Here is a 10,999-nt window from a genome sequence, read left to right as displayed (position 1 = left end):
GACTGTGGAAGGGATAGTAGCCACGTTGGTGATGGAACCCGACTTAAGAGCCAGAATTGTGGAAGCTCAACGGCGAGATACGCTACTAGAAAGGATTCGCTCAGAAGTGAGGACGGGTGAACCCGGAAGTTTCCGTGAGGCAGCGGATAACGGTCTCACCTACAAGGGAAGGTTGTGTGTGCCCAAGGATGAAGGCTTGAGGATGGAAATCATGAGAGAAGCACATGAAACCCCATACGCTGCTCATCCAGGGAGCACCAAAATGTATCAAGACTTGAAAAGACAGTTTTGGTGGAACGGTATGAAAAAGCATGTTGCAGCTTTTGTGGAGAGATGCCTAGCGTGTCAACAAGTAAAGGCACTACACCAACGGCCCTATGGGAAATTGCAACCCCTCGAGATTCCGGAATGGAAGTGGGAACATATTGCAATGGACTTTGTGATAGGACTGCCAAAATCCCAGCGAGGGAACACGGTGATTTGGGTGATTATAGATCGTCTCACCAAATCTGCCCACTTTGTACCGGTTCGCGCTACTTATGGATCCGACCAGTTGGCTAAGGTATATGTACGGGAGATTATACGCTTGCATGGAGTTCCAGCGACAATCACATCTGATCGTGATGCTAAATTCACTTCTAGATTTTGGACAAGCCTGCAACGCGAGTTGGGGACTAAGTTGAATTTCAGTACAGCTTTCCACCCTCAAACCGACGGGCAGTCGGAGAGAACGATACAAGCCTTGGAGGACATGCTGCGAGCCGTGGTGCTTGATCGAGGCTGGGGTTGGGAAGAAGTGTTGCCATTGGTTGAATTCGCGTACAACAATAGTTACCAGGCGACTATCAAGATGGCCCCATATGAGGCCTTGTATGGAAAGAAGTGTAGATCGCCACTTTATTGGGATGAAGTGGGTGAGAGAAGAATTCTCGGACCAGACTCTGTAGAAGAGATGATAGAGATTGTCCGACAAATCCGTGGGAGGATCAAGGAGGCACAGGATCGACAGAAATCTTATGCGGATGTTCGAAGAACCGAGTTACAGTTCGAGGTCGGGGAAAAGGTCTTTCTGAAAGTTTCCCCTTCTAAGGGAATAACTCGTTTTGGAGTGAAGGGAAAGCTGAGACCCCGATTTATTGGTCCATACGAGATTTTGGATAGAGTCGGCGTGGTAGCATACAGGTTGGCCCTACCACCAAGCTTCGGAAATGTGCACAACGTCTTCCATGTGTCACAATTGAGGAAGTACGTGTTTGACCCCACACACATAGTTCACCAGGAAGAGATGATGGTCCTAAATCCCGATCTAAGTTATGAGGAGAAGCCCGAGGCCATTTTGGATCGAAGAGTGCAAGAATTGAGGAATAAGTCAATTGCTTCGGTGAAAGTACGGTGGAGGAATCATGGAACCGAAGAGGCAACATGGGAATCAGAAGATAAGATGAGAGAGAAGTTTCCAGAGCTGTTTGAGTAATCTAACAAATTTCGAGACGAAATTTTGTTAAGGTGGGAGGAGTGTAATACCCGAAAATTTGTGGAATTTTATTCTTTTAATTAAGGATGAAATTTTTATGTTTTTGTGTTTAAAATATGGTGTGGAAAATATTATTTGTGTTTATTTGATTGTTGTGGATGTGGTTTTTTTTCTACCTAGGCAAATTAAAATGGAATTAAGTAATTAAGCTATGAATAAAAACTCCTAATTAACAAATTAAATCCCTCCCTCCCCAATTCTCTCTTCTTTTTCGAAAAAAAAAACCTCCCCCATCACCCCATGATTCTCTCAACCGCCCCCACTCCCTCATAACCGATTTCCCTCCCCCTCTTTTCCATTCGTTCTCTCTTCTCGGTCTCTCTCTCTCTCTCTCTCTCTCTCTCGCTCTCTAGCTCTCATCTCTCTCGAAGTGTGCTCTCACGGTAAGCTCTCGCCCCTCTCTCTCTCGGTTTACCTTTCCCCATTCATCCCCTTCTCATCATCATCTTGGCTTCTTCAAGGTGTTACGCTCGTACGTTGTAAATCGGTGTAGGGAAAGCTTCGAATTTACGTTTGAACTATCCAAGAAAGGTAACCAAACCCTAACCCTTGTTTAATTCGAAAACTCATGCATATAGGACGTTTTGGATGGTTTAGATGCTGAATAGGGTTTGTGGCTTTGTGATATGGTTGAGCATGTTTTTGGTAGTAACTGGCAGTGGGTTCCGACCCCTTTTTATCTAAGCAAACGATCTCCGTTGGGTACGAATTTTGAACTGTATAAAGGTTAATGTGGCTTCTGTGTGGTGTGTAATTTTCAGCCTCTTTGGATGTCGTATGAATTTATTATGATTTTTGCAAGTAAACTGCGCAGTTTCGCGAGTTGTATGTTTTTGGGAGATGTTTTCATGTGCAATTGGCGTGATTCTGAGTGCTATGTTTTTGTGATGAATGTGGGTGTGTTTGACCAAGAGATGGCTCGGGAAAATCAGTGTTTGGTTCGAGGGTTTTGCGTGGGTTGGCCGAGAGTTTTAGGGGCCGGCCTAGGGCAGTGTTGTGGGGGGGTTTTGAAGGGATGATCCCAGGTGTCTGGGTGTGTTTTGGGACGGAGAATGTGTGGTGTGAATGTTGTATAGGGTTTGAGAATCGGAAGTTGGAGGAAAGTGAGTGTGCACGGGACGAGCCAGGCGGCCGAGGTGCCGAGCCAGCGGCCGAGGTGCCGAGCAGGCGGCCGAGGTGCCGAGCAGGCGGCCGAGATGCCGAGCCAGCGGCCGAGGGGCCGAGCAGGCGGCCGAGGTGCCGAGCAGGCGGCCGAGGTGCCGAGCCAGCGGCCGAGACACCGAGCCATGTCGAGACGCCGATCCTTTTTCCGAGTTTTTCCGAACCTTTTCCGAGCCAAGTGAGCCGTTTGCACAGTAAGGGTATGCCAGGACTTGGAGTGCTGTGTTCGTGTGTCGTGTGCGCGTTTTGGGTACGTCGTTTGCGTGCGGGGTGTGTTTCGAACGTGTGACTTTGTGTGTTTGTTTTGTAACATGTTGTTAAGTGTATGTACGTGTAACGTGCTAGATGTTGAAGTCGTCCACGTAGGAATCATGCATTGTCGTTTAAAGTCTCGTCTCTTCTGACTCTAATCATGATACAATTTATCTTTCAAAAGGGTGATCGTTTACGAGGAAAGTGTGGTTGAAGAAGGGAATTATTTTAAAAGCTAAGCAATCGAGGTGGGCTTTTCTACCCTACTTTTACGTGGGTTGTTTTTAATACGGACTCTGTTCCGGAATTGTTTATGGAGGTGAACTGTTTGTCTTGCCAAATGTTTTGATTTGAAACCTATCTGAAGTGGTTTACCACATATGTTTAATCGAATTCGGGTCTGTTGGGCTGCGAACCCTCAGACTAGTGTACACGAGACTGGGTGCCATCTGAGAGCAAGTTGGCCGGTCTAGATGACCTGGGGTGTGGCCACGCCCCTTGTCACCGTTTGGATCAGATAGTGTATGATTGAGGGAATAAGGGTGGCAATATCGGAAAATGACTGCGCAGTCGAATTTATGAAATATATTTTGGTGTACTTGGGTTATTTTCATTACACTCAAAACCCCAATGTTACACTGTTATGGCATGACAAACTATGATTTTGGCGTGTGTCCACTGAGTGCAATAAGTACTCAGCTCTGCATGTTGTTTTCTTAATGTGCAGGTTGAGCGGCGATGGGGAGGACGGATGTTGAGCAGTTAAAGTCAAAATGCGTTTCACTTTGTTTTGGATAATGTCGTGTCGTCATACCCGGCATTATCTGTCTCTTGATCTTTTTCCGCTGCTTGTAATCCGAAACAATGTTTTCATTTAAACTCTGGTTACTTAAACTTTTGAAATGTCGCTACAGTACCTTGTTTTAAAATGAATTTCCTTTTATTAAATGCCTTTGGGTCAAATATTCTTGTTTTTCCCCTTTCTTCCCCGCTTCTTTACTTCTCCCCTAGTCGCGGTCCACCGTACTTCCTATCCTTAGGAAATGCGGGCGTGACATGATGTGAACTCAATATCTTTAACAAGTGAATAATGTTAATTCAATGTTAACTACATTTGGGTATATATATTTCAGCTCTGAAGCAACCTCCCAAGCTATGGAACCGGGTATTTGCATTCCATTTTCGTGATTTACAACTAAATTCTAGTTGACATCATTATCTACATCAAATTGATAACCATCTCCATCAAATCCAGCAATGTTCTCTAGGTTTCCAACATCAGATCCAATTATGTCGACACTAAAACAAAGGTTAGATGGCTCTCATGTCAAACTTTGACACTAAACACCACCCTTCAATCATAGTGAGTTAGGAATACTCAACTCACTTAAATTAAAGACACATATTGTTAGCATAACACTTCAACATTCAGACCGTGCGTTGTGTTCGCATTTTGCTCAGCTGCACCACCACTATTACCCTCACCATCTTCCTACAAAGTAGCAATCATATACACATTCACTTAGTCTAACGACATCTAACAATGGAGAAGTGTATTTTAAAGGTATAACACGTAGAATTTGTACTTAACTTATTAAAATTCAATACCAAAGCTGAAGCTCGGATATTCGTCCTTGTTCGCAAGCATTTCCATATGGTCAATAGCTTCAAGCAACAATTTGAGGGATTCATACGCTTCTTTAGTGGCAGGATCATTTGCAGATTGAGACCGCGTCATTGATCCAATGGAATCAAATTCTAAGTGTGTCGTAGGTAATTTTGAAGAAGTCCTTCTTCTTAAGTCAGGAGTAGCATTATATAACTCTCTGGAAAGTATCTTCAGTCCAACCCCTATGTACTTTGTTGCGTACCAAACACCCTTCATGCTTCCAATATCATCTTCATCTTGTTGTTAGAAGCAGCTACACCATCGCTACACTATCCACATTCCTGACCCTGTCTCCACTGCCCATTTTATTCGGCTCATATTGTCCCACAACACGGCCAAGACGAAATCCTTCTCCTTGCTTTCATTATCTTCATGTTGTTTCATTAGTGTGGCCGTCCAACCTTTTATCCTTGGAATATCTCGAGGCACACATGTCTGATAGTGCACAACTCTGTCTACATATAAAATCTGCGTGCAGACATATAATTGTATTAGTACACAATCAAATAACAGTAGTATCCTACTATCAGAAAAATGTTAATAGAAATGTTTATGCATATCACATACCACAAAATAAGATCAACAGAATGTTAATAGAACGGTAGTATCCTAATATTTCATGTCCTAAATATCATGAGCAGATTGCCGACTAGATTAAACTGAGTAACCAATCGTATAATTGCAGAAAATCGATGTCATGCGGATTTTTAAACAAATCTATCTTTATCAAGAATTTCATCAACCCAGAAACCAAATACCGGAAAAAATCAATACAACTTCAGTGATAAAAAAAACATACCACAAGAAACACAATTGGGCGGCTGAAAACCTTTGACTTATTCTTTGACCACAACTTATGAGTCCTCAACAGGTTTTCCAGCAAATATTGACACCTATTATAGTTCTTAATATTGGTCAAATCATCAATAATGTCCACAATCCTTGGTTTCACATATCCGCAAGCTGACGTCTCTATCAACGCAATCTTGAACATCATTAAGAAGATTTTCTTACACCAAATACCACCCTCATCATCGTTCTTCATCTCATTTTCCAACACTCTCGTCGTTGCATGGAAAATATCTACCTCATCTTCAAAATGTATATTCTTCAGATAATTGATGCATATAATTCGATCACTTCTCTCATATTATCTGAAGATTATACCATTCGAGGGATGATAAAATTCTGATTAAAGTTAAGGATCTAGAGCTGGTGATAGGTTTTCTCGAGGGGGAATTGAATTTGAGAGAAGTGATCGAATGACCGACATCAATTATCTGAAGAATATACCATTTGAAGAGAAGGTAGATATTTTCTATACGACGATGAGAGTGTTGGAAAAGGCGATGAAGAAAGACGTTAAGGGTGGTATTACTGGGGTTTGAATCTCCTTGCACAACGGAAGACTTGTACAAAACAAATAAATCAGACGTAGGATCTATTTCACGGATTATGGGATTAATCAATTCACATGTTAACACAGAATTGCATACTAGAACGCAAATAATTCATGCTTAAAGAAAATAAATCCTAAACATTAATTCTAAAGTTTAGAGTTACTGATTTGATTTTACAAAGAATCATCTATTGCTTGCGCATTCTCCACGTGATGATATTCAATACTAGACCACGGATCTTCTAACTGGTTCCCGAACTGTATTTCGAAATCAGTGTGGGCTGATCTTATTAAAATACTAGGACTCGAATAAAGAAGACAGAACTCCCACACGGAGTAGGAAATGAGAAAATTTCGTCCTCCTTCATAAAGAGAAGGGACGAAAATTTCTATAGAGAAATTAATCAATTATGTCTCTCCTTTATTCTCATATTTATATTAAGTTACATATTGGGTTCATGGAGGTTTGGATGTGGCCTCACCCAATTAGCTTTACTAATTAAATTGAACTCACAATTTAATACAAGCTTATATTGGAATAACATTATCAGCCACTACAGTAATAATATTGCACTGCCCATCCAAATCTGAAATTACAAGTAATCTGGGTTTTCATTTATTTATATGTTTACTTCTCGCGCTTAAGATATAAATGCCCATTAATTAATTAAAGTCTGCTATGGACTTAATTAATTAACACCTTATTAATTCTAATAGTGGACTCAGCAAGAAACACTTATTTATTATTCATGTAATAATTAAATCAGTTTCTGAATAATATAACCTTGTTCGAGCTCCTCTTGAGGACATTATCAAACGAGACTCACCTCGCGCACGATCCAACATTATAGCAATCTTAGCACCGCTAGTTATTAATCACCATTACCTAATATATCTGTTAGGTTTGGTATACTAAAAAGCATGTTTCAAGCACGAATAGAATCTTGCTTGTATACGAAAAACTCTACAATCCACTTTTAACCTGATTCAGTATTATTCGAGCAGTTTCGCACGAATAGAATCACTAATATTATTACATTGTGTTTGCTTGTGAGTTTATAAGAGGTTTTATAAACATTTAAATGCATAAGAAGTAAACAAAGTCTAAGTCTTTTGCTTAGTAGACCAGTTGTGGGCGTCGTCCACTTTAAGGTAACATGGTCGGTTCTATGCAATGCTTTGCCAAAAGAAAAAGAAGAATTTCACAACCCAGATAGGCTTAGACTACCTATCTTGAAAGGTTGCAATGTCAGTCCGATATTTCTAAGCGTTACTGAAATAAGATGGCATTGGTGTGGTATAGCACTGAACGGATCTAACAGCAAGACATGTCTTCATGCTATCTAATGGAAGACTAGGTCTTGATAAACAACTATTTCTTAATCAACATACGTTAGCATTGAGCATACGTTACTGATTATGCACTACTTTGACTTATCAAATGGTGCAGGTTTTTTGCAACCCATATCTTGGGTAGTGGTGATTAATATCTAGCGGTGCTAGGATTACTATTATATTGAATTGTGCGCGAGGTGAATCTCGTTTGATAATGTCCTCAAGAGGAGCGCGAAACAAGGTTTTATTATTCGAAAACTAGCCAGTTGGAATTTAATTATTCCATGAATAATAAATAAGTGTTTATTGCTAAGTCCACTCTTTGAATTAAAAGATGTTAATTAATTAAGTCCATAGCAGACATTGATTAATAGACGTTTATATCTTAAGCGCGGGAAATGAAAGTCAAAATGGAAACCCGGATTACTTGTAATTTTGGATTTGGATGGGGAGGTCAATATTGCTTCTGTAGTGGCTACTCGTAATATTCCAATATATGCTTGTATTAAATTGTAGATTAAATTTAATTAGTAAAAAGCTAATTGGGGGAGTTCATATCCAAAACCTTCTATAGATCCCTGACTGGGCCAAATATGCAACTTAATATAAATAGGGGAATAAAGGAGACAGAATTAAGATTTAATTGTTATGAAAATTTCGTCCACTCCCATATTTAAGAAGGGGACGATTTTTCTTATTAATTTCTCGTCCGTGAGATTTTTAGCTCTCCTCCGTGAGAAAGTTCTGTCTCTTTATCCGAGTCCTAGTATTTTGATAAGATCAGCCCACCCTATATCGGAATATAGTTCGGAAACCAGTCAGAAGATCTGTGGTCTAGTATTGAAGATAATCGTGGAGAAGGCGCAAGCAATCGACGATTCTTTGGAGAATCAAATCGGTAACTCTAAACCGTAGAATTCATGTTTAGGATTTATATTCTTTGAGCATGAATTATTTGCGTTCTAGCATGCAATTATCTGTTTAACATGTGAATTGATTAATCGCATAATCAGTCAAACAGATCCTTATCTGATTTATTTGTTATGTGCAAGTCTTCCACTGTGCAAGGGGCACCAAATCTCAACAATATCAGGATTATTGGGTTGCGAAAACCATTTGATAAGTCAAAGTAATGCATAATCAATAACGTATGCTCAATGTTAACATATGTTGATTAAGAAATAGTTGTTTATCAAGACCAAGTCTTTCATTAGATAGCATAAAGACACAGTTTGATGTTAGATCTATTCAGTGCTATACCACACTAACATCATCTTATTTCAGTAAGGCTTAGAAATAATCGGACTGACATTGCAACCTTTCGCGATAGGTAGCCAAAGCCTATCTAGGTTGTGAAATTCTTCTTTCTCTTTTGCAAAGCATTGCATAGAACCGACTGTAATTACCTTAAAGTGGGTGTCGCCCACAGCCAGTCTACTAAGCAAAAGACTTAGGCTTTGTTTGCTTCTTATACATTTAAATGTTTAAACATCTTATAAATTCACAAGCAATCACAATGTAATAATACACTGATTGTATTCGTGCAAACTACTCGGTGGATTATGGTGGATTTTGGAGCTAGGGTTCAACTAATACTATTCTAGTTGGGGGAGTGGAGTACGGGAGGTTAAAATAATACTATTCTATTCGCGACCTTTCGGTTTCCCTCCAAAAATCTCTGTTTTTCCCCCTTTTTTTCCTGACACGTGCCGGTCACCTCCCTTTTGACAGTTAGCGAAAATAAAAAAAAAACTTTATCTAAAACTTGGGATTCCAGACCAACTAGATCAAGTAAGAATTGAAATCTTGCAAAGAGCCAAGTTGTGTAGCTTGATCCACTCAATCTAAATTCCTGAAAATATTTTTCTGGTTTTAGAAACATTTTACTTTGTTTGGATTTTCATTCTAAAATTGAAGAAGACACTATATATAACTATTTACAAGTCTGTAAACATCCTAGAGATTCACTTGATCGATTCATGATTTGAAATGCTTTGTTCAACTGACCAAGTGGATCACCTAGAACATTTACCAACTGATCAATTTAGGCGAGAACACCGTTTGCGCGCAGTGGAATTTCTTCCACTGCGCACATCACTGAGTTTTCTCTTAAAAGTTTAACTCGGTGACCATTAACCAGAAAAGAGGCAGAGTTTGGGTCACTTCCTTGAAGCTCCACTGCTCCATTTGCTCTTAGGGCAACGATGGTGTATGGTCCCGTCCACTTTGACTTTAACTTTCCAGGCATTAATTTGAGTCTTGACTGAAACAACAAAACTCTCTGCCCGACTTGCAGCTCCTTCACCCGCAGGTTCTTGACATGCCACAACTTAGTTTTCTCTTTATACCACATGGCTGCATCGTAGGATTCCAGTCTGAGTTCTTCCAACTCTTGCAGTTGGAGCTTCCTTTCCTCAGCACAAACTTGAGGTTGCATGTTTACTTCTTTGACCTCCCAGTAAGCCTTATGTTCGATACCTACAGGAAGATGACACATTTTTCCGAAAACCAATCTGTATGGTGACATGCCGATCGGAGTTTTATAAGCGGTACGATAAGCCCACAAGGCATCGTCCAACCTCTTGCTCTAGTCCTTCCTCGAAGGGCTCACCGTTTTCTCTAGAATACTCTTGAGCTCTTTGTTCGAGATCACGGCTTGACCATTACTTTGAGGATAATATGGGGTGGATAAACGTTGGTTAACTCCATACTTCTTCATGAGCGCTTGTATGGTGCGATTGCAAAAATGGGTACCTTGGTTTGAGATTATGGCTCTGGAAATCCCATACCTACTGAAAATAGTTGATTTCAAAAACTTTGCGACCTCTTTCGCCTTGCAGGTTATAGATGCTTTAGCCTCCACCCACTGTTAGGGTTTGTATACTAGAAATCACCTTTCAAGTGATTGAATACTGTAAAACTCTAATTATTATTTTCCAATGAATGCAACAGATTAATTTTGTCATGATGTTGTTATGTTTTACATTTAATGGATGTTTATTGCATATTTAAATTTACAAGCGAACATAACAAAGTCTAAGTCTGAAAGAAGACTCTCGGACCAAAGCGAAAGAACGAAGCTCTGATACCACTTTGTCACGACCGCCCTTACTAAGGATAGTGAAGACGAGGAAAACGTGACGAGGGGAGGCTCTAAGGAGCGGGGAAGAAAAAGGGGGACGCAATGAAAGACAACAATAATGGCCGACATTTAATGAAAACCCCAATTAACTTCAAAAAGAAATATTTTAGTTTATTGAAAATTAAGCAACGGATTTTAGAGTCAAGATACTTAATGTCATAAAACAGTATTAAATAGTGCGGAAGACTTCTAGAAATTAATTTCAAACACGGCAGCGGAATAAAAAGTATCAAAGAGAGTCATGGGATGACGCTCATGTATGAAGACACGACGCATCCGGGAATTCCTAAAGCTCACTCAACAACCGCTGCAACATGCCGCTCAACCTGCACATACGGAAAACATATGCAGGACTGAGATTTTATACCAAAATCACATCTTTAGGTTGGTCACACATGTATCATGTATTCACTCAAAACTTGACAACCAAGATTATTTCAACAGGACAGAAATCTAGCAGAACAGCGCAGTCATTTTGCAAAAATCATTAAAAATCCATACGATATC

General features: G+C 40.1%; 1 protein-coding gene and 1 long non-coding RNA gene across 2 annotated transcripts; one reads left to right on the top strand and one right to left on the bottom strand.

Annotated features, from left to right (window-relative positions):
- The first annotated feature begins 1,884 nt into the window (after nucleotides 1-1,884).
- Nucleotides 1,885-3,860, top strand: LOC121805208. The gene is made up of 3 exons (XR_006051311.1): nucleotides 1,885-2,065; nucleotides 3,132-3,195; nucleotides 3,675-3,860. It is a non-coding gene; the product is annotated as an uncharacterized LOC121805208 (long non-coding RNA).
- Nucleotides 3,861-9,394: 5,534 nt separating this feature from the next.
- LOC121761903 lies at nucleotides 9,395-9,847 on the bottom strand. The gene has a single exon (XM_042157644.1). It carries the CDS (start codon nucleotides 9,845-9,847, stop codon nucleotides 9,395-9,397), a length of 453 nt encoding a protein of 150 aa, XP_042013578.1.
- Nucleotides 9,848-10,999: the final 1,152 nt, after the last annotated feature.

This window comes from Salvia splendens, chromosome 1, assembly GCF_004379255.2.
Source record: "Salvia splendens isolate huo1 chromosome 1, SspV2, whole genome shotgun sequence".
NCBI lineage: Eukaryota > Viridiplantae > Streptophyta > Magnoliopsida > Lamiales > Lamiaceae > Salvia > Salvia splendens.
The sequence above is the reverse complement of the archived record's forward strand: the minus strand, read 5'-3'. Positions and strand labels throughout refer to the sequence as shown.

Excerpts from the sequence above, each read along its gene's own strand:
- LOC121761903 (XM_042157644.1), bottom strand. The coding sequence starts at position 9,847 with ATGTGTCATCTTCCTGTAGGTATCGAACATAAGGCTTACTGGGAGGTC.